At 39.0% G+C, this 26,918-nt stretch overlaps 1 protein-coding gene across 8 annotated transcripts in view; it reads right to left on the reverse strand.

Annotated features, from left to right (window-relative positions):
• Positions 1–26,918, reverse strand: part of LYST (lysosomal trafficking regulator) — a 158,298-nt gene that overhangs the window by 25,060 nt on the left and 106,320 nt on the right. For all 8 annotated transcript variants that reach the window (XM_084794153.1, XM_084794152.1, XM_084794150.1 and 5 more), the window contains 12 exons: positions 23,927–24,103; positions 22,851–22,927; positions 22,341–22,529; positions 19,754–19,899; positions 19,568–19,664; positions 18,433–18,494; positions 17,569–17,624; positions 16,213–16,365; positions 11,353–11,597; positions 7,665–7,731; positions 6,175–6,331; positions 2,689–2,829 (listed from right to left, as the gene is read on the reverse strand). In XM_084794153.1, the coding sequence (XP_084650279.1) occupies positions 2,689–2,829; positions 6,175–6,331; positions 7,665–7,731; positions 11,353–11,597; positions 16,213–16,365; positions 17,569–17,624; positions 18,433–18,494; positions 19,568–19,664; positions 19,754–19,899; positions 22,341–22,529; positions 22,851–22,927; positions 23,927–24,103 (1,567 nt within the window). The remainder of the gene's footprint in view (positions 1–2,688; positions 2,830–6,174; positions 6,332–7,664; positions 7,732–11,352; positions 11,598–16,212; positions 16,366–17,568; positions 17,625–18,432; positions 18,495–19,567; positions 19,665–19,753; positions 19,900–22,340; positions 22,530–22,850; positions 22,928–23,926; positions 24,104–26,918) is intronic.

Here is a 26,918-nt window from a genome sequence, read left to right on the forward strand (position 1 = left end):
TTAAAGCTTTGTGTAAGAATTGCTAGATTGTTGGTCATTTTCATATATTGAATACCATATATTTAATAAGTATTGATTTTCTGTAGTTAAAAAAAAAACCCTTGCAATGTAGACACTACCCTAAAATGAGTTGTCATAGTATACTGATTTTTATGGGCAATATATAGCTTTGTTCTGACTTTCACTCCACTCAGGATTCCTAGCCCAACAAAAATATCACATATTTACTAAAAAGGTTCTGGTTTTGTCTTTGTCTTTTCAGATCCTTTCTCAGTCCTGAAACTTGTTCTGTAGACAAGCCAGGCTGCCCTTGAATGATCCACCTGCCTCTGCCTTCTAAGTGCTGGGATTAAAAGTGTGTGCCACTCTTGCCCAGCTTTAAAAGGGTTCTTGCAATATGAATATATACTAATATACATTTCACTTGTCTGCTAGTGTAAAAATAATAAAAATTTATTTAAAATACTTCACAGGCATGGCAGTGCATACCTACACCCCCAGACTTTGTCAAGCTGAAAAAGGAATACTGGGGATTCTAGGCCAGCTGGATTGCATAGGGAGACAGTGTCTCTTAAAACAAGCAAAACTCTTTGAATAGATATTTATTTTCTATAGAAAAATATACCTATTTATAAGGAGGATAAAAATTAAAAAGGGCCTTTTAAAAAATTGTCTACCCTTTTTGATTGTATGAATATGGTATGAAGGCTCTTCACCAATGTATAAGCAGTGTATATCATTTTGTAATGATTTGACAAAATATAAACTGAGGGTATGTATAAGATCTGTATAAGGCATTTCAGGATCTATATATTATCCTGGAGAGCAGGAGTCGGCTTGGCAGAAAGGCCTGGTTTATTTAATGGTGACCAGTGTGGCAGAAAGGCTGGGGAGGGCCCATGAACTTAATCATTCCAAACTTTCAGGTCCCAAGGGCACACCACAAAGGAGACTCTCATCACGTAGAACAGATGACTAAAGGGCACCAGGAGGAATGCTGATAGGAAAAGACACAAGGAGCATTTAGGAAGTTATAGTTTTAATAAGAGACTACAGGGGCTGGAGAGATGGCTCAGTGGTTAAGAACAATGGTTGTTCCTCCAGAGGACCTGCGATCACCCACAGGAGGGCTCACAACTGTCTGTAACTCCAGTCCTGGGGGAATCTGGTGCTCTTCTGGCCTCTACAGGCACTGTATACCTGTGGAACAGACAGCCATGCAGGCAGAAATCCATACCCATAAAATAAAACAATAAAGGTTATAATTTCTTTTTTTTAAAAAGAGGCTGCCATATTTCCTATCTACTATGCTTTTCTATCTTATTTCCCCATTATCAAGTGGTAGACTGTGAGTGTTCAATCTGGAGCTGGGTGGACACAGATGAGCAGGGGCAGGGGGAAGGGATGCTATTTGGCTGACAAGGCTAGGTTAGAAAAGGTAATTTAGCTTCTTCCCATCTCTCTCAGGAACAGCTTTGGAGCCCTGAGTAGCCAAATAGTGAGGGAGGGAGCTCAAACCAGCCCTCTTGAAGAGCATGTCTGGGAAAGCACAGTTCCACTTAAAGGAAGGGACCTATGAATCTGCTAACTCCCCTTGCCCTAGTGACCCAGGCTCTGAATGCAAACAAGGACCCTTGGCTGACCTGGACTTGCAAAAGCTGTGATAAATAACAAATTTATTGTTGCTTTGAGTCACTAGGTGTTGGGGTGATTTGTCATAAAGCCATAATAGGAACATGTATGAAAGACTACAGAGAAAAGAGGAGGTAGTTTTAAATGAGCTCCGAACTGAACCCTACGTGTGTGCTTCCTAGGCTACAGGTGCTATGTGACTTGTAGTTTTGTATTAGTGCTGCACAGTGCCTGTGTCACTGCAGCTCCAGACTGTGGTGTCTTAAGGTAGGCAACATGATGAAACAGCTCCAGGGTAAGTAGTAGGTTGAGTGCATTAATACTTCTTCTAAGACAGCATACAATGAAATTCTAAGATTGACTGAAGATATGTCAATTCCATGTATTCCCAATGAATATTAAGGCACACGAAATTAAGGAAAATATCTCAGGAGCACCCCTATAGAGATGACTGAGCTTCTGTCAAAGAAGAGGAAAGGGTGGCCAAGGTCACTGGCATCACAGCACTGAATTTTATCATAGAATGCCCTTGCTTTTGATTATTAGTTTAATGCTTCTTAGAGAGTTTTCCTTCTTCTTTTTTCCCCCTCCTATACTCTGAATTACAGGCATGCACAACCATGCCTAGTTTATGTAGAACACATTAGGCAAGTACAGCACCAACTGGACTGTAGTCCTAGCCTCAGACTGTTTTATTTCTCTTATTTCTTCTTAAAATCATTCATGTTTTAATTAATATTTTCCAATGAACTACTTTTAAATGTTACTTTTTAATGATTGTAACTTTTACAAACAGAAAAATATGTGTAATATAGTTAAAATACATGATACAAATAATTTTAATAGTTGAAAACACAGTTTCCCAAATGTAGCCAGTCCTATAAAACTTCAGAAATCCTCAATCTCACCTGGAAATACAATTATAGATTTAATGACATGAATCTCTCCTATCTGGGAATTCAAATTTCAAGTCTTAGAAAAACTACTTTTACTCATGGAAAACTGTAACTCTATTGCATACCCTTCAAAGTATGTGAGAAATGATCTGCTGCTTACCTTCACGGTTCACCAGGAACTCCGGAAGATAGAAAAACTCTGGAATCAGCTCTTTCACATCGGTCATGGATTCGAAAGATGAGAGGCGCCAAGTTGTGTTTGTAGAATGAAAAGTTCTGTCTGGAATGTCGAAACTCTGATCTACAAAGAAATCCCAATAATACAATGAAGACACAAATACCATATTCCACTTGAGGCATACCATAACTTTCGTTGCCTCAAAAATGATTGGTAATGGTCCTTTGGTTTATTTAAATGATTATTCAAATTCTTGAGGTCACACTATATTCAACTGTATTATGATTTCATCATACTGCTAAATAAAATAATTTCAATCATCAACTTGCCTAAATGACTACTCTCTTTTATCTAGTTAGAATGAAAACTTCACAAAAGCAGAAGCCTAGGACCCACCCATACCCAGCACATAATGAACAAACAATAATGATCTCTTTATTAAGTGAATGCATAACTTTAAAAAAGGTAGCAAAGTATCTTTTACAAAAGCATAAGGACAGAATTTGGTCCCAAACATGGATGTAAAAGCCAGGTGGGTAGATATGTTTCTGTAACCCTAGAATGGGTGGAGGGGGGAAGTGGATGTATGCACTCAGCGGTCATGCAGCTTAGCTGAATTAATGGGTTCTAGGTTCAATGAGAGATCCCATTTCAAATAGGCACATACATGTATGTAGCTGGATGAACACATACACAGAGAGAGAGAGAGAGAGAGAGAGAGAGAGAGAGAGAGAGAGAGAGAGAGAGAGAGAGAGAGAGAGAGAGAGAGAGAGAGAGAGAATGAGAATATGAATGAGATTGAAGGCTCTTTTCTTCACCAAGACTATTTAGAGATTTTTTTCCCCTAAAGGGTGGGGCTGCCGCCTTCTCCTGTCATCCCTCATCTTTCTTTCTTCACTTTCACTGCTGCCCACCCTCATGGTTCCCCTGCAGATGGCTCCTCTTCTGATTTTATGCTTTATGTGTGTGTTGATACATTAGATTCTGCATGTGAAAGAAAGCTATCTATTATCTTCATTTGTTTGTCTTCCCCTTCCCTTCAGACCACTTCCTCTCCTTATATTGTCCCCTTCTCCGTCTATACCACATACACACAGATACACATATTTAAATCTAAATTCTGCACAGGAGAGAAACATGCAATACTGACACTGCTTTTCAGATGCACCAACCCTGAGCTTAAGCATTAACTAAAATTGTTATCACTATAAAACTAAGCATACTCACTCCTGTTCACTTTTTTCTGGTATAGATTATTGATGACAAAGAACTGAATTCTGTCCCTATATCTTTCTTTTGAATACAGTCACAGAACAGGGATAATAAGTGATGTGCAAAGGCCATTCCTAAGAGCATCAGCTGTGAGTATGGTTTTTAGGGGCTATGCTGTATTGTCTAATGTCATTCTGCACTTGCTGGGATCTGAGCATATCCTCTTGTAGAGACTGTCACAAGCCAGTCTCAGCACCAAGCACAGCAGTGTTGATGAGATGAGTTCATTTCTTTCTCCAAGCCCACTTTCTCTGCTGAGCTACATTTCCTATTATTTTTATTGCTTTTTCATCTGCTACACTGAGCCAGTTAGCACTGGCTGGCCACTAAATCAAATCTGGGGAAAAAACAAAATTTACAGTTTTTTTGTTTTGTTTTGTTTTAAGAAAGTAAGAAATGTCAGGCCACTAGGGAATCATGGCATATAGAACACAGACTAATCAACTGTTTAATTAGATTATCATACAATAGGTTATGTTTGGGTTGTAAGGTTCTTTGTACTTTCTGTTTTTTAAAAAAGTCCTACTGAAAAGTACGAGACTCTAGATTATGCATAGATTAGATCACTGGTTCTCAATGGGTAGCATGTTTGCCCTCTAGGTGCTACTTGGTAATGTCTCAAATTATTTTTGGTTGTCACAACATGGTAGAGTTCATGTATCAGTAACATTAATTAGTAGACGTGAAGGTTGCTACTAAAATGTCCTGGAATACACAAGGCAGCCCTTGAGACAAAAAAAAGTATGTAGCTTAAAGTAACTATAACGCCAAGGTTCAGAATTCCTGAAATGACTCATTAGATTATGAAAAAATTCAAAAGCCAGAAAAAACCTAATAAAATGAAAAATGAAAGTGAGGTTTAAGGTAGTGTTATGGTTTAATATAATCAATGCATAAATATTCACTGAGGATGTAATCATGGCAGTGCGCATGTGGGAGGTGGAGGTAGGAGGACCAGGAATTCAAGGCCAGTCTCAGCTACATAGCAAGTTTAAAGTCCACTGGGTTTCAAAACAACAACAATGTAACTACTTAAAGAAGAAAAAGTAGTATTGTATATGAATGTATTCATAACAGCATTATAATAAAGATTAATGGTTGATTGGGAGTTTTATATTGGTGGATTCTTGGGATACACTGAAAGAAACGGTTTTAGTTGGAGGGATGTTAATAGCACTGCAGTATTTCATACTACATTAAAATACTCTGATTTTACTGCCATTAAAAAAAATGACATTCACAGAAGAAAGTTCTTATGTCTAAAAAGATCTTCAAGCAATGGCATAGCACATAAGGACAGTATAAACATTAGTTCTGGGTGCTCCTCCTTAAGAGAGCCGCTTATTTGCTTATGAGAGTCCTTGCACCAGCTGGAATATGATAACACACACAGAAGCAACCTGAGATCAAGTCAACGAGGGATAACTGATCAAGGAAAGCAAGACTGAGAGGGAACTGTGTTGGGAAACTGGAGAAATGGCCTAGTGGGCAGGAGCTCTTACAGCGTAAGTGCTAAGGCCTGAGTTGGGTCCCAGCACCACATGAAAGAGCTGCAGTGGTTTCGCGTGTGCATGTTACTCAGTGCTGTGGGGTGGGGAAAAGAAATATCTCTGGGGCTTTTAAGCTACCAGACTAACTCTAGGTTCAGTGAGAGCCTTTCTTAAAGAACTGTATGAACAAGATGGGCGATGGAAGGACGGTGGGGGGAGCTCGAGGTGGGTGTCAGACGCTCCACAAGCAGACTATCAAGGCTGGTGGAGCTAGACCCGGGGCGGCCTGTACAAACTGATGCACCAACCGAGGACATGCAAGCAGAGAACCTCGATCCCCTGTTCAGATGTAGCTGATGGACAGCTCATTTTCCACATGGAGACGGGGAGGAGAGAACAGGGGACTGCCTCTGTCTCAAAAAATAAAATAAAATAATGAGCTGATATAATTTAACCGGTCCATTTTGTAGTTTGTGAATTAGATCTTAATTTTTAAAAATCAATTGTATTTTTATAAACTTAGACATTATGTACCACTAAAATCTCAGAAAAAGCAAGAAGATTTGACTAATTATGATTTCTTAAAGGAGGATTTTAGTGACTGGTTAAGTAGAATTCCTTTTCCTGAGCATGGTTAGTGTTAATTTTCAAGAAGCTAGTAGAGGTTTTTGTTCTAACAACATAGCATGACTTTTGAGGTGGTTACCTTGATAGGCCAGGAACATTTTAGTGAAAGGAGGCATCCTGACCAGGAAGTGGAGCACAGTGCCGCTGTTGGAGTAGTGGGAGCCATAGTGGTATGGCTGCACAGGAGGCATGGGGTCGTCCTCTCGGGCTCCTTTGCGGTACTCTTCCTCCAAGTACTGTGGACACAAAGCAGGAGAACTCACCACTATGTGCTCCACGTATGGTTAGTTTTCTCTTCCGTTCTCCTCCACCTTTTTGCCACTACTCTTGTCTTCCCAATTGTGTCCAGATTCCACCCCATTGAGCACCTAGGCCAAATGAGAACCACCCAGCTCTCTCCATCTCTACTCCTAACCTATCATAAGAATGTTTTGCACTCTTACTCTAGCTTAAAGCTCCACATATCTAAACAGGTATGCTCAAAAACTGAGAAGCCGAGCCTACCACTAGACATGTCTGCATTGAAGAGTTTCATGATACATTTTGAGTGCATCTTTAGGAATAGAGATGTAATAAATTACCATACAGCATCACTACAAACACAGTGGTATATGATGGTTTTGCAGATCATGTACAGAGTTAAAAGGAAAATAATGATCTTTCCCATGTACAACTCTCCCCACCACAAAGGAGGCAGCTCCGCCACGCATTTCCTGTCTGTCACTATGCGCATCTTTGCAGCTTTCTAATAACAAAGTTGGATGCAGTGAATTTTCAAGTAATGTCTTGAGTCCCACAGGCTGTCATATTTTCTTTTCTTTTCCTTTTTGAGACAGGGTTTCTCTGTGTAACCTTGACTGTGCTGGAAATCTCTGTAGATTAGGCTGGCCTCGAACTCACAGAGGCTGTCATATTTTTAATTGCAGAAGAACCAAATGGTGAGTTTCAGGGACTTAGAGGGACATCTCTGGAATTGGGACATGAGTGATGTGGGAATATGAGAGAATGGCTTCTGCTACTCCTATCATTATACTACTATAAAGAATATATTATGTGGTAAGTCAGTTTTCTAGGTTTCCAATAAAATTACATTAATATTAACATTGTTGACATGGGTAACTCATTTCTATTTAAATAGGTAACTCACTTATATCTAAAATGCATATTTTTCTAACTATGTCTAGGGTTATAGTAGAAATAAACATCATGATCATATTGTAAAGATACCACTATTCCTATATAATATAAATAACACTCAAGGCATGAATAGTTGGGTCTCTGGAAATCTGTGATTTTTTAAAAAATAAGAAATATAATTTTTATGCACTTGAAAATATAGTGGACTAGTCAGCTTTCAAATTGTGCCAAAATGAAAGTATACTTGCCTTCTATTCTTGGAAGGTATTTCCACAGAACTAAGACAAAAGCAATTGTCTATTTTATGTAATTTCTAGTTCTTAAAGTACAAGGAAACAAAAAACAGAAAAATGAATTCTACAAAGTTAAAAAGTGTAAGTTCATAAAGCTCCATTTTTCATATATCAAAGTATTAATGGAAACTAAAGATACCTTGTATGTGTCAACATAACGGTCTTCTTTTTCTTTATACTGCACAGCTATAGGTTTAGACAGGTTTCTACAAAGGAAGAGATGATAAAAATATGAAGTAATTTGATACTTCCAGGATTAAGCTGTTTATGTCTTCACCCTGAAAATGAGCAATTGACAAAATGTGCAGTCCCCAAATCACAAAAGCATGGTGCTTTGCAACCAACAGTCACTATTTAAATCATGCCTCATAAACTGTTAAGGAAATGCAAGTAAAGATCTGTACCTGCATGGTGAATTACTGACACTTCTGGGTGATGCTGTCATGCAGTGCCATGCAAGTGTGCATGTACACAAACACGACAGTAATAGTGTTCTGCTATTAATAACAACATACCATCCTTAGAGGCCAAAGAATGCAAGGAGCATGTTCTCACTTCTACCCACTATAAAACATGTCAGCATCTCTGTACGGTGCATGAAAGGGTAGAAACAATAGCTCTGATATGAGGGATCAGCTACTCTGGCTAAGAGGTACAAGGAAAAGACCATCTACAATGTTAACATCAGGCACTCTATTTAGACCAACAGCAGGCTCTGCTCAAAGATCAGTAAATCAAACCCAGCTGGCTTATTCAGATCTAATTCTGCTGTTGTTATTGAGACAAGCCCTTACTATGTAGCCCAAGCTAGCCTTACACTCTCTTTGCAGGACAGGCTGACCTTGTATTTGCAACAGTCCCCCCCTGTCTTAGTCTCCCCAGTGCTGGGATTATAGTGTTTTTTGATACATTACTATTTCCTAGGGGTGTGGAGTTTAATATCACTAAATGCAAATTCTGGTGACACATGCATTCAATCCCAGCACTTGGGAGGTGGAAGCAGATGGATCTCTGTGCTATCCAGTGTTATATGGTGAGTCCCTGCCTCAATTAGACAAACAGACTCAGACAGAGACAGAGACAGACAGACAAACACATAACAACAAAACCCCCTAACAAAGAAATTACGGTTGAGTTAATGGAATAAACCAAAAATCAGTTATGCTGCTTTACTCATAGGTAAAACATTTTAGCATATATTTGCCCAGTGCTTGTTCAGTGTGCTTACCGGTGAGTGTCTATATATTTTTTTTTTTTACGCAAAAGAACATCTTTCCATGCTTACAAAATGTACTTCTACCATGCTTTTTGTACATTTATTTATTTTGTGTGCATGCACGTGATGAGTATGTGTGGGTATGCATGCAGAGGTCAGAAGAAAATTTGTGAAAGTTGGTTCTCAACACCATGTGGGTTTCAAGGATAAAACTCAGATCCTCAGACTTGGTAGTAAGTCTGACTTGCTGAGTCATTTTGCCAATCCTACAATATTGCTTTAGTAGTTGTAGTAGTAGTTTCAAGTTGCAGCTTTAGTAGTACAATGTATTCAAATCTAATGTTGGACCTTCAGGCTGTTTCTAAGATGACTGGGGCATATATATAAGACGACCCCCAATTTTTCCAGTTAAAATATAGAGTTTGGAATATACTCGCCATATAGACTCTGTGCAGCAGACTTGGGCATGTGTCTATTTGCAGACAGGGCACAGCAAGCCAGGTGCTTTATTAAATGCTGGCAGACAGCCAGTGCCAGCCTACACTGCCCCTTTAAGGCATGCTCCACACTCAATCTGAAGATGCAGCTGCCCTGAGAGTCAGAGTTGAATAGAAGGATTCTAGTGGAGAGCCAATCCACATCACACTCTCCTCCTCCGGGAGCAGGAAGATGTGTACAGCCTGCTCCTCCCTGATTCATACTTCCCAGGCAGGACAGTGGCACCCCCAATATATGTGCCCAGCATATGAAGCAAGCTGCATATAAGATGACCCCAATTTTGGTATGGATTTGGGGGTGGGTTAAAAAGTTGTCTTATACACTGGAAAATATGTTACTTTGAAAAATAACAGTCTTCACCTACCAGGAAAGTGGGATAGAGGTGAGGACATCCTATTGGGACTCTAGGTGAGAGAAGTATGGGAGAATGGGGAAATAGAAGGATCCAGAGGGTCCTAGAAACCTACAAGAAGAGCATTATGACAGGCATATCTGGTCCCAGGGGTTCTGCTCAAACTATGGCACCAAACAAGGGCAATATGTGCAGTAAACATCGAACTCCTACCCAGATCTAGCCAATGGACAGGACATTCTCCACAGCTGAGTGGAGACTGGGGACTGACTTTCACATGAACTCTGGTGCCCCATATTTGACCACGTCCCCTTGATGGGGAGGCCTGGTGGCACTCAGAGGAAGGATAGCAGGCTGCCAAGAAGAGACTTGATACCCTCTGAGCATATACAGGGGGAGGAGGTCCCCTGCAGTCAGAGTCATAGGCGAGGGGGTAAGGTGAAAGCGGGAGGGAGGGAGGAATGGGAGGATACAAGGGATGGGATAACAATTGAGATGCAAATATGAATGAATTAATTTAAAAAAAGAAAAAAGAAAAAGAAAAAGAAAAAACAGGAGTACCACCTTCCTAGTGAAATCTTCACATAGAGTGCCAGATCCCAAAGCAAGCAAAGGTCCAGGAAAGCTCAGGTCCCAAAACAACTGGTGGTTAAGCTGGAATCTTTATGTTGAGCATATGTTTTCTAGCATTCCCAAAATTTCCTAGACGCTAACTTGCTGAAACAGAGTATGCATAACTAACAGGTTTTTTTTCCTTTGTTTTGTTTTGTTTTAAAGTTTTTCGAGACAGGGCTTCTCTGTGTAGCCTTGGACGTCCTGGACTCACTTTGTAGACCAGACTGGCCTCGAACTCACAGTGATTTGCCTGTCTCTGCCTCCCAAGTGCTGGGATTAAAGGAGTGCGCCACCACGGCCAGCCTAACAGTTTTGTTTTTTTTTTAATATGCTGTCAAACTGCTTTCCAGAAACACCACTTATGCTTATACCAGCAATGCATAAAATGATCAAATCTCCAGTAGCAGTGTATATAATACGTAAAAGAGAGACAATGTACCATGTGAAATAACTTGAATCTGATTTCTTGAGAAAGGGTGAAGTCTGGCTTATTTTGAGGGTATTTATACTTAAAATATTTATTAACATTGTTAAGGAAGAGAACAAGTTTTTTGAACTAAATAAAATATTTGCCAGAAAACTTGGACTATCTGGTTTCTTTAAAATAACTGTTTGTCCAGGAAAGACAGAAAAAAACGTAAATCCTTTTCTTTTAATTCTCAAACTTCAAATTACCTCCAAAGATACCTGTAAGGTAAAGTATCAGCTCAGGACCCCCAAGACCCAGTTCTCAGCACAAAGGGTATTTCCTTATCCCAAAGAGACAGAGGGCAGGGAATACGAGGCAAAGACAGGAGATAGAGGAAGAGGAGAAGGGAAAGTGGACAAGGGAGAGGGGGAAGAGGTACTGTCCCAGAGGGCAAAGCACTGGATAAAGGGGAGGCAGACATGGCCCATAGGAAAATGGCAATGTATAAAGGTAAAAGTGGAAACCCCACGTTATGGTGAGGTATTTAATTTTAACTGGGCATGTTAATTATGGCAGGCAAAAGAGGACTTTTGATTGCTGGACTTCAGTACTTTAATAGCTGGACTTAGGCTTCATTAATCATTAATTTTTGTGCATATTTGAATGTTTTCAAACAAAAAACTCTAATGGCATAAATTTTGAATGCAGATGAACCTAAAATGTGATGCTTTACTTGCCTGTAGATAGATGGATCATTGAGGTCAAGAGTCTCACTAACATAGTCAGAGAGGATGAAGGGGAACACAGGGTACTGCATGAGATCATTGAAGGATCGCCCAGCATGCTTGTTTAAATGAGTCAAATATTCAAAGTTGGTAATTTGTCCTGTATACCACAGGTTTGTCAGAGCAGTGATGTTGCCGTACTCCAGGAGATTAGGGAGGTTGTTGGTGAGAATGCTCTGGTACACGTCATCACGGACCTAAAGGGGAAGGAGAAAAATTCTATTTTTAGGTTTATTGATACTTCCTTAGAGAAGCAGAACATTGTAGACATGTTATTAATCGGAATCCTCCAGGAAACCTGCATTAACTGGGGGAGAACCACAGTCTGATTGCAGTCTCCTCCCAGAGGCAGGCCTTGTCTTTGGGTTTACTGCCAGGTAAATCTGCTGGCAAAATTATCTGGCAGAAACTTCTGCATTTTCTGTTCATAATTTCCAAGGAAAAATAATTCACAGAAGTCACTTAGACACTAAAAAAAATCAATAAATGTGCAGCATGATGGTGTAGAAAGAGCATGGTATTCTGTACTGACAGTCTGATTGTATCAAAACAGATCTGGTCTGTGTGCTCCTGTTAAACCCTTTATGCTGTTATTACATCTGCAATATGGAGGTGATGATGTTTACCTCATGAGAATTAAATACAAATATTCTATGTGAGTAGGATATAAAAGGGTGAAAGAGGGAAGGAGGAACAGGAAGTGAGGGGATAACAATTGGTATTTAATCTGAATAAATTTTTTTTTAAAAAAGAAAAAAAAACCATTGCCTTTTAGGGGGAAAGACTTGGGTTCCCAAGATCTGAAATTACAGATTCCCCAAGACCCTGACCTTATGCCATTACTGGCCTTGCCAACCATGTCCTTGATTTTAGGCAAGAAGTTCCTTTTCCATGTGTCAGGACTTTGGGAAAATGCTTTGGATCAGCCTGGCTCCCAACACAGCAGGGTTTAATCAAAGAAGAAAGGCCATTTTAAATGTGTGGCATCCATTCTAGAGGTTTGGGCCCCAGACTCACTAAATGGGCAACATTTATTGGACTGAATAAAAGAGAGATGGCGAGGTGAGAATCCAGCATTCACCTCTCCCTGTTTCTTGAGTACAACAGCAGTTGACCAGCTACCTCATGCTCCTGCATGCCTTCCCTTCCATCATGGACTACACTCACCACAATAAGCCCTCCATCCCTTGAGTTGCTTTTGTCAGATATCTTCTCACAGCAACACGCAACTAATACAATAGAGAAGTGCTGAAAAGTAGGGCTGTCGCTGTGGCTACTTGACCATGTAGTTCACAGGCTTCAGACCTGGTTTCCAGGCTAAACATGCTGTAATCAGAGCTTAACGGGCCATTCTGGTGGGAACTGGAAGACTAGAATGCCAAGAGAAATACAGACAGTGCAGTCCTGCCTCATGAAGTCTTTGAATAGAAAAACGGTTGGCAACTGGACGTGTGGCCCTTTATGTTAAATTCTGGAAAAAAAATTTGGCTTTATTTGTCCATGTCCTGAGAACTTGAATGTGGCCAAATACAAAAGTAATCAACTAATTTGCTAGGTGGAACAACATCTCAAAGCATAACAGAATTCAGGTGGTGGTTACTTCCAGTACTATGGTGAGAGAGAGAGTACAAAGTGATCTAGACAGATGTGAAAAATGTGCCATCAGCAGAAAAAGGAGTGAGTTTAAAGTTGCAAGTAAAAGGGATATTGAGAAAACAGCTTGTTACAGAGATAACCACTGTTAAAGGAAAACCATGTATTCTGCACTGTGACACTAGGACAGGTGGTGCCTTAAGGGCAAGTGATAACCCATAGAAGGCTCCATCTTGAGAAAATACAAATGCATTGGAAAGGAAAGAGCCCAAACTGAAAATGACATTGAAGGGTCTCCCTGACTGCCAAAACCCCAGAGAGACATTATTCTCCAAGGCCAGAACACAGAGACTGATGCAGCTGTGGTCCAAGGGGTCAGGCCACATAGCCAGCTGGCTAGAGAACTTGGCACCATCGTCCACATGGTACTGGTTTCACAGGCAAGAAATCCACAAGAGCGATGAAGTCATGGATGTCAAGGGTTCAGAAGGCTGCTGAGGCCAGGAAATGTGCCAGGATTCTCTAAGAATGTCTTTGTGCAGAGCTGTGAAACTAAAGCCTAAGTTGAATGGTGATTCCAGGATGTTGGAGATGCCATAACTATGAGAGATCTGTTCAGTCAAGTTGCAGGCATGGATTGGAGCTGGTCCCAGTGAGACACTGCATATGCTGCAGGCAGAAAAGCTGGAGGGTGGAGCTTCCCAAGACCTTTGGAGCACATACGAGCACATCATAAGTTTCAGGTGCGGGACATGGAGCTGCAGGATTTGGTGTTTGTCCCACTTAGTTTCTGCCTTGCTCTTGTCTAGTCTTTCCTCGCTATGGCCCACTCCTTCTTTTTAGAACTGAAATGTTGTACCATTGAATATGGAGAGTATATAACTTGTCTTATTTTATGTTTTAATTGGCATATATTAATATATAATTATGTTTTTTTAAAACCTACTACTGACACCCCTGTGGTCCTTGGGATTGAACCCAGGGCCTTGTTCGTTCTAGGCAAACGTTCTACCATGGAGCTATATCTCAGCTCAGTTGAAACTCTTTTTTAGAGATTAATAAAAGTTCTGTCACAGAAAAGGGGGTATTCTGACTCTTCCAAAACAAACAAATGAAAATCCAAACATGTGTACAGGTGAAAGAAGAAGAGCCACTGATATGACAGTAAGAAATAAGACTGAATGACAATGACAAGATAGAGAAATGTCGGAACAGACAGAAACACAGTGCTGAAAAACCCAAACTGTCACATAAATCAAAGGCTGCCAAATGTTGACATTAAAATAGATGGGAGGAATTGTGAGAGTGTACACTGACTATGGAAGAAAAGGAGCTTTCATTCACCCAGCACATAATGACACCCACGTGCCAGCTCTGTTCCAGGTGCAGACAACGGAACACAGAGCAAAGGCTGGTCTAGACATTCTGCAGGGAGAGCACAATACTGGGGAGTAAAGAGCCTCATGGAGAAAGACAGCACAGTGAAGATAGCAGGAATGCTGGGCACTGGGTTACAGAAAGGCTGTTTGTAGTGGTTTGACCGGGAATGGCCCCCATACTTGAAAGGATTACAAGGATTAGGAGGTACAGTTTTGTTGGAATAGTGTCACTGGGAGTGGACTTTGAGGTTTCACAAATCCATACTAGGCCCAGTGCTAGCGCGCTCTCTCTCTCTCTCTCTCTCTCTCTCTCTCTCTCTCTCTCTCTCTCTCTCTCCTCTCTCTCTCCCCTCCCTCTCACCCTCCTGTGGATCAGGATGTAGCTCTCAGCTATTGTTTAAGTCACCATGGTCCCTCTAGAACTGTAAGCAAGCCCCAATTTAATACTTTTCTTTTGTAAGTTGAGCTGCCTTGGTCATGGTGTCTCTTCACAGCAATGGAACAGTGACTATTTTATATAATGAAGATCAACAGGGAGGGGATACTGTTTGGTACAGTAAGGAACTCTCTCCTAAGGAAACACTTGATCAAGGGGCCTGAAAAAAGTGACAGTGAGTCATTGGGGCTTCTGTGGAGAAAATCATTCCAGGCAGCAGTTAAGTACAAAGACCCTGTGGCATCAGTGTTTTGATAAATTCAAGAAGGAAGCCATCATGGATAGAGTATGAGTGAGGGAGAGAATAGTAGATGAAGTCAGGAGGCGATAAGGTTCTTGACTAGCTAGGGCTTTATTAGGCTCTTGCAAGAGCTTTGACTTTCGGTGAGAGCCATGAGAAGCAACTACAGAGTTTTGAGTAGAGAAATGAAACAGACTGAAGGGGCTGGGTGTGGACACAGCTGGGCAGTTAGGGGGCTGCTATAATTGCTTTGGGTGAGAGATGATAGTGGCTTAGAGCAAGATTGTAGTAACAGTTTAGTCAGGCCAAGAGTGTGTGTGGATGGAGCAGACACTCAAGGTGACAGGAATAGCAGAGTTTGCTAGTATCCTCTCAAGGTTTTGGACTTGAATAACAGAGAGATGAGGCTCTATTTATAGAAAAGAAAAGGATATCTTCAAGGTGGAGATAGCAAGTTAGAGTTAATTAAGTGGGCATGGTGTGCAGGGGAGAGGCCTGGGCACTGACACAGAGCTGAGTTGTAGGACACAGTTGGCTCTGAAGGCTGTGAGATAGGTGAGAAGAGGTCTGAAGAATGAGCCTGAGCTACTCAAAAAGGTGCTACAAACATGCTGAGTGGGAAAGCTAGTGAGGGAAACAGAATCCCAGAAAGGACAGTATCATGAGTGGAAAGGAAAGGCTAGTGAGCACGTCAAATGCTTCTGCGGGACAGGTAAGGTGAGGGGCACGGAGTTAGCAGTAGGAGCTCTGGTCACCTGCAGCCCAGAATGAAGAGGAGGAGGCAGGAGTGGAGAGAAGCTAAGGGACCGAGGTAGGAGAAGGTGCTATAGGGACAAGCGGTGGTAGTCAGCACGTGTGACTTCTCTCAGGGCTCAGGGCAAGTGATGGCATATCAAGGATGGACTACATCCTGAGCATGCTAACTGCTTCTTTCTGTCACTTTGGAGACTTCAAACTTAACATTTCAGAGGTCAGAAAGATTTTTTTATAAATAAGATTAAGGACTTCCTTAGTTAAGATAAAGATAAAAGGTATATTTTATATCATTTTAGAGTACCAATTTAAGAAAATTAACTTCCATTTAATTAAGCTTCATATAACCAGTAGCATCATTGGTCACAATATCATTTCAACAGTTGCATGTCTCATAATGGTGAGTTTACCTTGGTATTGTCAAATGCCAATAGGAGCGTTCTGCCGTTTGTTAAAAAGATTTCTACAGCATTATCTCTCAGCTGCCACCAGCGCCTGTGAACTTCTTTGATTTCTTCATATGTCCAGGAAAATGATGCCGGTTCTAACTCCCCTTGAAGGTTCTAACATGAAGTAAACAGACAAAAGTATTTCCATTACATGAAAACTTGACTTTCAATTCAAAACCATGCCAAAACAAGATGCACACTCTCTCCTCCCTCCATGACAAAACAAAATGCATTCTCTTCTCCATGACAAAAGGTAGGCAATCTGGAACCCTCCTACTACATAACACTGCCTATGTCAGACCAAATTGAGGAATTAAAAAAAAAAAAAGACTATTCTTCACTTATCAGGAAAGTGGGAGAGAGGGGAGGACATCCTATTGGGACTCTAGGTGGGAGAATGGGGAACTAGAAGGATCCAGAGGGTCCTATAAACCTATAAGAACATTATGATGGGTGGATTTGGGCCTAGGAGTTCTGCTCAAACTATGGCACCAACTAAGGACAATACGTGCAGTAAACTTCAAACTCTGAACCAGATCTAACCAATGGACAGGACAGTCTCCATAGTTGAGTCGAGAGTGGAGAGTGGAGAGTGGAGAACGACTTTCATACGAACTCGAGTGCACTATATTTGACCACATCTCCTGGATGGGGAGGCCTGGTGGCACTCAGAGGAAGGATAGCAGGCTACCAAGAAGAGACTTGATACCCTATGAGCATATACAGGGGGAGGAGGTCCCCCTCAGTCACAGTCATAGGTAAGCGGGAAGGAGGGAGGAATGGGGGGATGGGATAACAATTGAGATATAATATGAATGAATTAATAATAAAAAACTATTTCTAGATTTGTTTAGCTTTATAGAACACTAAAAGCTTTATTCTCTGTAATAGAATTCAGTCTTATTGGTTATTTTTTGATGAATACTAGCATATCCAGAAGAATACGTTATCATTACTCAGCTACATAGACATTAGAATGGCTTAGTTATTCAATTTTACAAAAAAATTCCTCTCCTTTTGATAGCAAAGGTACTTGACTGTGAATTGAGAGTGTCAGGGAACAGTAATTTGTTGCTGTTGAGGACAGTGATGAGGAAGAATAATACAGAAATAATAGGAGTGTGTTATAATTTCAATAATAACTGCAACTGCTAAGATAATGGCAGTCTTCCCTTAAAAAGGATTTTTTAAAAAAAGGATTGGAATTCACACTAGTCTCACACAGAGTAATAATGGGTGAGCTCCTTTACTATATTGAATTTACAGTTTTAAACTTTTTCTAGGTCTAATTAACTATAAACGTAAGTCACCACTCACCGAACTTTCAACTGTATCAGAGGCATTGTCTTCCACAAAATACATTCCACATTTACCTACAAGAAGTAATGGGGCAGAAAGGTTGGAAAGTGTGTGTGCATTGTTGAATGTGGTGAAAGGTGGGGACGTCTGAAGTCTTCTGGCTTGAGTTTAAATACCAGCAGCTAGAAATGGTCCCACACATTCAATAAATACTTAAAAACAGTACCCAAAAGATATCAATTGCTTAATCTTTCTATGTCTTAGTTTTCTTACTAAAAAGGGTGTGTGAGTGATGAACTTCCAAAATTACTGCTTATACAAAACATGTATCATTACTGTCTATCTATTGGCTCATTTTACTATATGAATCATCTCTTTGAGTAGTGTATCCAAGTCTACTAGTCACCCACCAGCTGATCATCAGGTTGACTGCTATAATGTTGAACACCTTATGATCAAATAACCTTTATTTTACCTTAATAATAGCAAGAGTAGTGATGTTGGCAAGCCACAGATGTGAAGAGAAGACAGAAAATTGAACTTGAAGTAAAAAGGTAACAGTACAATAAAATATTTTGAGAGGGCTCATATTCATAGAGCTTTTACAGTGGTGGTGTTATTTTGTTAGTTGTTTTTGTTATTCTCTTTCTGTGGCTAGTTTATAATTTAACTCCATGTACACATGGAGAAACAGTACTATTTGTGCATTCAAGCATCCACTTGGGCCCTGTGGGTAAAAGGAGACCGTCTCTATAATGTCAAAACAAAGCCACCTACATGATATTAAAATAATTTTGCTTCTGCATGAAATATGCTTCAAATTAGTTAAGAATAGAATAAGGAAGGGTAATTATGAGTGAAATTCTTTTGAAACCAACTTACCTAACAACAATTCCCCAGCTGTCTCTCTGGATGGTGCAACACTGATACATCTTCGATTCACTCTGTCAAAACATGTTTAAAATTGCTATGATTGAATTTTAGACTTCAAGGTTTTTAATCTAGCAAACTATTAATGCAAATCAGACTAGAGTTTTAGTAGCATAAGCCGCCATGTCAAAACCCAAAAGCCAATCCTGTGCTATTTATGTGGCACTCATTAGAGGAGAAGTGATGGAAACCTTTAGGAAAAGGCGAGGATTCTTGCAGCTTGCATGTAGGACATATGAATTTGGCTAACTAAGAATGGTTTCATAGTTTCAGTACGCAACTAGACACCACGTTAAGTCATTGACACTTCAATGTGAAAGAAACCTAGTGGGTTGTTTGTTTTTGTTTTTTAAACAGGGACACTGTGATCAGAAAATTTCTGTTCTCAAGCCACTTATATTTTAGAGTGTAAGGTTTCTAACTATAAAATAGGTATAATAGGGGGTTGGAGAGATGGCTCAGTGGTTAAGAGCACTGGCTGCTTTTTCAGAGGCCCTGAGCTCAATTCCCTGCAACCATTGTATTCCGGTATACATGCAGAGCACTTATTTAAAAATAAATAAGTAAAACTTAAATTTAAATGATGGATATAATAACAACCACCACAAGATTATGGCAATGCTGTTAATAACTAATACATACTGACATATTTACTATTCAAAAATACTATGAAAACCTGTATATGATAATTTTCCTTACTTTGGAACTGAAACAGAGAGGCTAAATAATACACCCAAGATCAGGCCGATTAGCAGGGTAGGAACTGGAATTTGACCCTTTACGTCACTACATTCCACTCCTGTGGATGGCGCCAGTAGCAGCTCTATCTACCTTACATAGACTAAAAAGTCAACTGTAAAATATACACATGCTAGGAAGGGGCAGAGCATGATGACTGACATCCATTAAACCTCAGTGTTGGAAACAGCATGTGAGTTTGTCATTCGACCTTGTCCTGTCTCAAGCCTCTTTTGTTTTAGACTTCCCTAATATCACAGCATTGTCTAAAACCAACACTATGCGAAGCCTACAGTGAGCTACTCTTGTACATTCATCAGAGTGAAGGAAGACATGGTCTCAGATCTACCTTATGGATTCACTTGCAGCTTTGTCTTTGACAGTAGAAGAGAAGGAAGAATGAGTTTTATCTTCAAATAGGTAAGAGAGTGGTGGCTTGACCACACCTGTTGATAAAAATGTATACATCATTTATCTTTTATCTAATAACCTATTAACTGCCATACCCACAGGTCAAGGCCAAAATTACTATTACCTTCTGACTTTTGTCTGTCCCTAAGGAGATACTTATTTGGAATAGTTAAATAGCATCTCTGCAAACGTCTCCTCTCTCGGTTTGGCCCTTCTGTTGGATCCAATTGCCATGAAGTTGGATAGTAGATTGGGTCATACCAGACTGCTCTGCAGGTTGAAATAAAACATCTTAGTGGTCATCCAAGGACTTACAACCTTAACATCATTATAGAGACTGAGTAAATAAATGCAGCAGGGCTGTTTAATTACAAAACAACAATTTGTACAACAGAGGAAGCCTATACATAAGATCAACACTAACATAGAGAGTGTCTGCCTGAGTCCAGTTCCCAGAATCCCTTCTGGAGCAAGGGCTGCTTCCAGTTTCCTGTATCTGCTAAATTTTATTTTATTTTTTTCAAAATTTAAAGAAAAAATTGTGATTATAATTACATGATTTCTCTCCTTTTTCCTCCTTTCAACTCCTCCCATACACCCTTCCTTGCTCTTTCAAATTCATGGCTTCTTTTTAATTGTTACACACACACTCTCTCTCTCTGTCTCTCTCTTACACACACACACACACACACACACACACACACACACACTCCTAAATATATCAATGTAACCTGCTCCATCTGTATAATGTTGTATGTATATCTTCAGGGATGACCACTTGGTTTGATAACCAATTGCTGAGCTCTTCCCTTGGGAAGACTATTTCTTCCATTCTCAGTATAACTTGGTTGTCTGAGTTCTTTGTCTAGCATTGACTCATGATATTTTGCCCTTCCATGTTACTTTTACTGAAAAATCTAAAAAAATATATTGCTACTACTATAAAACTTTAGCAACATAATGCAACACACTACACTTATGGTTATTAGCTAATGAAAAAAATTTCCAAGTTAATTTTTATAGTTCCTATTTTGTCTACTAAACAAAACTAGTTCTTTTTTTGTAGTGTATGTCACATTTTAAAAATTCAGGTATTAGATGAAAGAAAACAATAAAATTGTACATGTTTTTAGAAACCAGACAAATATCCCTTAATTCTACTCCCCAGAACATTACTTCCTGACATCATAATGTAGCTAGCCATGCTACATTACTCTTCCTTTGTTGTTCACAATTAATTTACTGCCTTCTGAATAACAACAGCCAATGTGTCTAGCTAGTATTCTGTTGTAGATAAAGTATAGTAATAATGATTTTAAAAATCAAATTTGAAGCTAGGCTTGATGGCACATGCCTGAAATCACAGTAATTGGTATGCGGAGGCTGGAAGATCAAGAGTTCAAAACCCCTCTCACCTACAAAGCAAGTTCAAGGCCAACCTAGTAAGCTACATGATCAAAGAACCAAAAAGCAAAGAAAAAAAAGTCTGATTACCTTCTGTCAACACTAAGTATTTTCAGTGTGTTTATTAAGTTTAATGTACGTCAAGAGAGTACTCATGTTTTTTGTTCTTTTGAACTTAAGGGGTAGTAAAATTATACTTTTGTACCTATGTAAGTTTTCAAAATAATAAAAATATTAACTCTTTAACATACTTCCTGAAAATAAATTTCCTTACTTTTTTATCATTAAATATAATAAACATTGGTTCAAATTCAAATTCAAAGTTACTGAATTCTTTCTTTCTTTTCTTTCTTTCTTTCTTTTTTTTTTGGTATTGGGAACTGACCTCAAGGTTGAAGACATGCTAGGTAAGTGCTACCTTATAAGCTTTCTAAGTGTAACTCTTTCCATTTATAATTTCCATTAGTATATAATGGTTAGTGTATCTTAGCATTCAAAGAGTCTAACAAGATATTTTATTTATTTATTTATTTTTATTTTTTTATTTTTTTGAGACAAGGTCTCTATGTAGCTCTGGCTGTCTTGGAACTCACTATGTAGACCAGGCTGACTTCGAACTCACAGAGATCCTCCTGCCTCTGCCTCCCCAAGTGCTGGGATTACAGGTGTGCACCACTATACCCAGCTTAGTTATTTTAATTAAATATAAAAAATGACACACTAATTTTCTCTTTTTCATTCATAATTCATTTAAAAAAATTTTTTTCATCTTTTTAAGAATATTTTCCCTGCATGTAAGAATGTGGATTGTATGTGTGCCTAGTGCCTGAAGAGGCTACCAGACAGCGTTGGATCCCCTGGAACTGGAGGTACACATGGGTTCTGGGCTGCCATGTGGGTGCTGGGGAACTGAAACCAGTCCTCTACAAGAGCAGAGGCACTCCTAACCACTGAGCTCCCTCCCTACTCCCTCATAATGCATCTTTTAATCACATTAATAAGGTATAAGCTAGAAAAATATCTATTTCTCAACCATACTCTTTTAATGACTTCTCTATCCTTCTGCAAGACCATATTTCAAAGTTGAAGTGAATTTTACTATCTGAAAGATCTAAAGCCCCTATATTTTTCTTTAAGAATTAAAAAATGAAACAAAAAACAAAAAACCTCACATGATATCAAGGATTGAATATAATGGTAACTAGGCAACAATGTTTCCTTCAATAACTTGACAAATCTGAGTTCTAGAATGAAAACTTAACACCACAGATAGAAGCTACACCCAGATGTGTGTAGCCTGCACACACCTGTCGTGCGTCAGCTGTTGGATGAGCTCCTGCCAGTGTCTGCTGGCACTCAGGTCAACTTTGTACATGCCTCTGATGTGCTGAATCACCTTTTTTCTCTCAATTCCTTGGGAGAGAGACACGGCCTGGGTGATGTCTGCAGCTATTTTAGATATATCCTTAGATTTTAAGTCAAGCCTCTGAAAGAGACTAAACAGACAAGAGTGTTACAAAGTGAAGTACCCCTGAACCATTAACTGATACGTTAACAGTGCTTCTGAGGTATGGGGATACTGCTTAGTGCTGTAGCATTTGATTAGCATGCATGAGAACTTGAGTCCCATTGCCAGCAAACCACATATATACACATACATGCACACAGATTCACACACATTGACATAAACACATATTCATACATACAAAAAAGTAACCCCACAGGTTTCCAAAATGAAACCAAGATGGGGAAAAAAAAAGGCTAAATGTACATAAATGACTTCTGAAGGGCAGGACTCTGAATATATTATAACTCACCTTTGCTGATTATTGTTAACTGTTTTTTGCCATGCACCTTTACTCACACTCTCTTCATTTTCGTATTTCTTTTGTTCCTAAAAGATTTAAACAATAATATATAAAACTTATTCTCTTTTTGCTTTTCCTTCTTTCTTTCTTTCTTTCTTTCTTTCTTTCTTTCTTTCTTTCTTTCTTTCTTTTTCTTTCCACCTGTCTTTCATTTTTTGAGATGGGATTTCATGTATCCCAGGATGGCACTGAACTCATTACTAACCAAGTATGGCCATAAACTCCTGGTCCTCCTGTTTCAACCTCCCTAGTACTGGGATTGCAGGTATACGCCACTATATCCAGGGCCTTTAGGTGAGCACTCTACAAACCAATCTACATTCTGAGCCCCTAAATTGTTACTTCTCATATAATGTCACTGAGCCTAACAAAGTAATTTTGGAACCAAGTTAATAAAGGAAAAAATTATTATTCTTAAGAGATCTGATTATAGAAACATGTAAGCCACTTAAACAATATTATAATTTCCTCTTTTTCTGTACAGTTTGAGTCACCGAAATTAGAGTAAAATAATTAAGTTCCCCAGCCCCCTGCATTTACATAGCTACCTGCTTATTTCAACTTGCTTGTCATTACAAAATCTTTTCTTAATGGAAACATAAAGATGGCTCAGTGGTCAGGAACACTTTCTGCTCTTGCCAAGGCCTGGGGTTCACTTCTCAGCACCCGTATGATGACTCACAACCACCTGCAACTCTGATTCCTTTTCAGATCTCTAAGGTTACTGCATATATGTGATATACAGACTTACAAGCAGGTAAAACATCCATAAACATAATCTTAAAAAAAAACTTCCCTTCACTGAAGTCTATAGATAACAGATGACAAGAACCAAAGAGAATAGAAAGCTCCTCAAAATAATTCTATTTTTTTCTTTCCTGATCAAAAACTCTATGCAGTAAAAAATCAAAGAATCATTTCAAGGTCATCATCAATGGTATCTAATAATGAAAAAAAATATTTCAGTTACTGTGTTAGGTATACTCAATAGGATTTCCTTAAAAACAACTCATTGATAGACTCACCTCTTTGATCACTTTAATGAGTTCTGGTTTGGAAGGGGCACTGGGAGGGACACACTTGTGCCCACACAGCTTTAAAGCATTCATAAGCAGTTCTGCTGTGTCCAGTTCTTCTTCATTTAACTCATCTTGATGATTATGTATCAACTCTGACAAATATAAAACCAACTTGGCTCCATGCTTTAAAAACAAAAAAATAAGGTTTTAGGTTTTTTTTTTCATTTTCTTTTTTTTTTCTTTTAATTTATTTATTATCTATATAGCATGTGTGCCTGCACACCAGAAGAGGGCATCAGATCTCATTATAGGTGGTTGTGAGCCACCATGTGGTTGCTGGGAATTGAACTCAGGACCTTTGGAAGAACAGACAATGCTCTTAGCCTCTGAGCCATCTCTCTAACCCCCCTCCCCCCCAATGTTTTTTTTTCCGACTTTTGTGACAGGTTTCTCTGTGTAGCCTTGGCTGTCTTGGACTCACTTTGTAGACCAGGCTGGCCTTGAACTCACAGTGATCTGTCTGCCTCTGCCTCCCAAATTCTGGGATTAAAGGCATGAGCCACCATGCCCAGAGACTAATTTTTTCTTTCTTTTTTTTTTTTTTTTTACTTTTTAAAAAAGTTTAAGTAATTTATTCAGATTACATCTCATTTGTTATCCCCTCACTTGTATCTTCCCATTCCCACTCCTTCCCTCTTTCATCCTATTCCCCTCCTGTAGGTCTGTGACAGAAGGGGACCTTGTCCCCCACTATAGGATCACAGCCTATCAGGTCTCTTCCTAGTAGCCTGCTTACTCTTCCTGAGTGTCACCAGGTCTCCCCACCAAGGGGAAATGGTCTAATAGGGAGCACCTGAGTTCATGTTAGAGTCAGTCCCTGCCCTCCACACAACTGTGGAGAATGTGCTGTCCATTGGCTAGATCTGGATAGGGATTCTAGATTTACTGCATGCATTGTCCTTGGTTGGTACGGTAATTTGAGCTGAACTGCCTGGGTCCAGATCCGCCAGCCTTAATAATGGTCTTCTTGTAGGTTTCTAAGACCCTCTGGATCCTTCTATTTCCCCATTCTTCCTTACCTCTTTCACCTAGAGTCCCAATAGGAAGTGCCAGTATCCACTAGTTTTAAAGAATTTTTATTTCTTCCATTTAAATTATTTAATAATAAATTTAATTATATCTGTATTTTATTTAAAATTATTTAACAATAATTTAAACATATTTCTAAAGCTAGATGGTTGGTTCTGATTTTAATACAGCTATAAAAGACATGACAGGGTAGATTAAGAAGTTTAATTATATATTTGATATTAGATTTTATTTTTATTAATATTAATGATGGAAATTTTATTAATTTTTATTTTATTAATATTAATGATAGAAAAAGTATTTTTAAAAAGAATCTAGAAAATTCATGATTTTTATAACTACTTTTAAATAAATTAGAAAATGGAAATGACACTAGTGTAAGAAAGATACTATCAAATGTTAACTATCTTGAGTATGAGGGTTACATGGCATTCATCATAATATTCTGTTGCTCTGTGTATGTTAAAAACTTTTCATAAAAGCCTAGCGATAATGTGTTGAGGGAAAAATAGAAAATAAAGTGGGGATAAAGGAAAATATAAAAAGACCATACTAGAAGAGAAACCTGTCTTTTAACCTTAAAGAAAAAGTGCATCTCTACCCCCTTTCCTTTGAGTTTCTCTTAGTAGAAGATGGTGAGACTTTAGGAACAAAAGACTGTCTCTAGCTTGTCAACACCAATGCCTCTCTAGAAAAAATAGAGGCAAGAAACTAAAGGCAGTAAGAGATCCTCCTCTTAGTTCCAAATGAGTGTCAAGGGGAGAGCCAGTGTGGGCCAGTCTATGAGCAGACCTAAAGCCAAACTTGAGAGTTCCCAAGGTGATGACACCTTTCTTTGAAGTGCAAACTTAAACCAAATTTTGGTTCCTAGTTTTGTTGGGTAGGCCTTCATGCTATGTCTACCACATCTGATTGTCACATGTACATACACATTAGATAATACTTATGCCAACAAACTAAGCACATGCCCTTTACTGTAAAAGCCTTCATTGATACAAACATCACTGAATTTGGCTTTATGGCATTTTAAACCACAGATAGAATTAAATGTCAAAACAATGAGTCTAGAAATGATTACATCCTAGGTAATATTTAAACTAACATGATGAATCATGTTGCTAAGAGCCTCAGATGAACATATGCAACAGTGAACATAGCAAGGCTTATTTCAATGTAGCATTTTAAATTAGTCAGAAGACAGCTGCTACCTGACCAAAAGAGGAAAAGCAACAGATGCCGTGAGAGTACAAGTACTGAAGAGTTGGCAAATAAAGAAAAACTGTACATGACTGGGGTTTTTTCCTATGTGTCTTGAAAGTAATGTTTATCTTATAAAATTAAAACTATTTCAGGTTAGTATTCAGTGACATTCTAAATTATTTTAAAAAATAAAAACAATCTCGGGGAGGCTCACACCTCAGCATTTGCAAGCTGAGGCAGAAGGACTGCCACAGGTTTCTGGATAGTGTGGGCTAAAAATTAAGAACACGCAAAGAAACACCCGATTTTATCAAACACTAACTCATTTGCAATATCTCATTTTACTTTCCTTTAATCAATAGTTTATTGATGAGAAAAGGTGTTAGGACACATGTGAAAAGATCTAGTCATGTAGACAGTAGGATTACCTTAGCACACAAGTTTAAGATCTATCTGGACAACAGTTTCCAGCTCAAAAAACTAAAATGAAATAAACTGACTTAAGAAACTGAATCTATTATAAATATTTATAAAATAACAAGAGGGTATAAAAGTAAAATTTTTAGTGAAGGTTCTCAGAATGAAGGGAGGGGTAGAAGAAATACAGGGTGAGCCAGTCAAGGATGGGGCTCTGTCCTGGTGAGCCTCATGGAAGAGACTGCAAGGGGCAGTGATAAGAAACTATCTTAAACAAAGGAGAATTAATCAC

The sequence above is a fragment of the Acomys minous genome (assembly GCF_964271855.1).
Source record: "Acomys minous genome assembly, chromosome: 9".
Lineage (NCBI taxonomy): Eukaryota > Metazoa > Chordata > Mammalia > Rodentia > Muridae > Acomys > Acomys minous.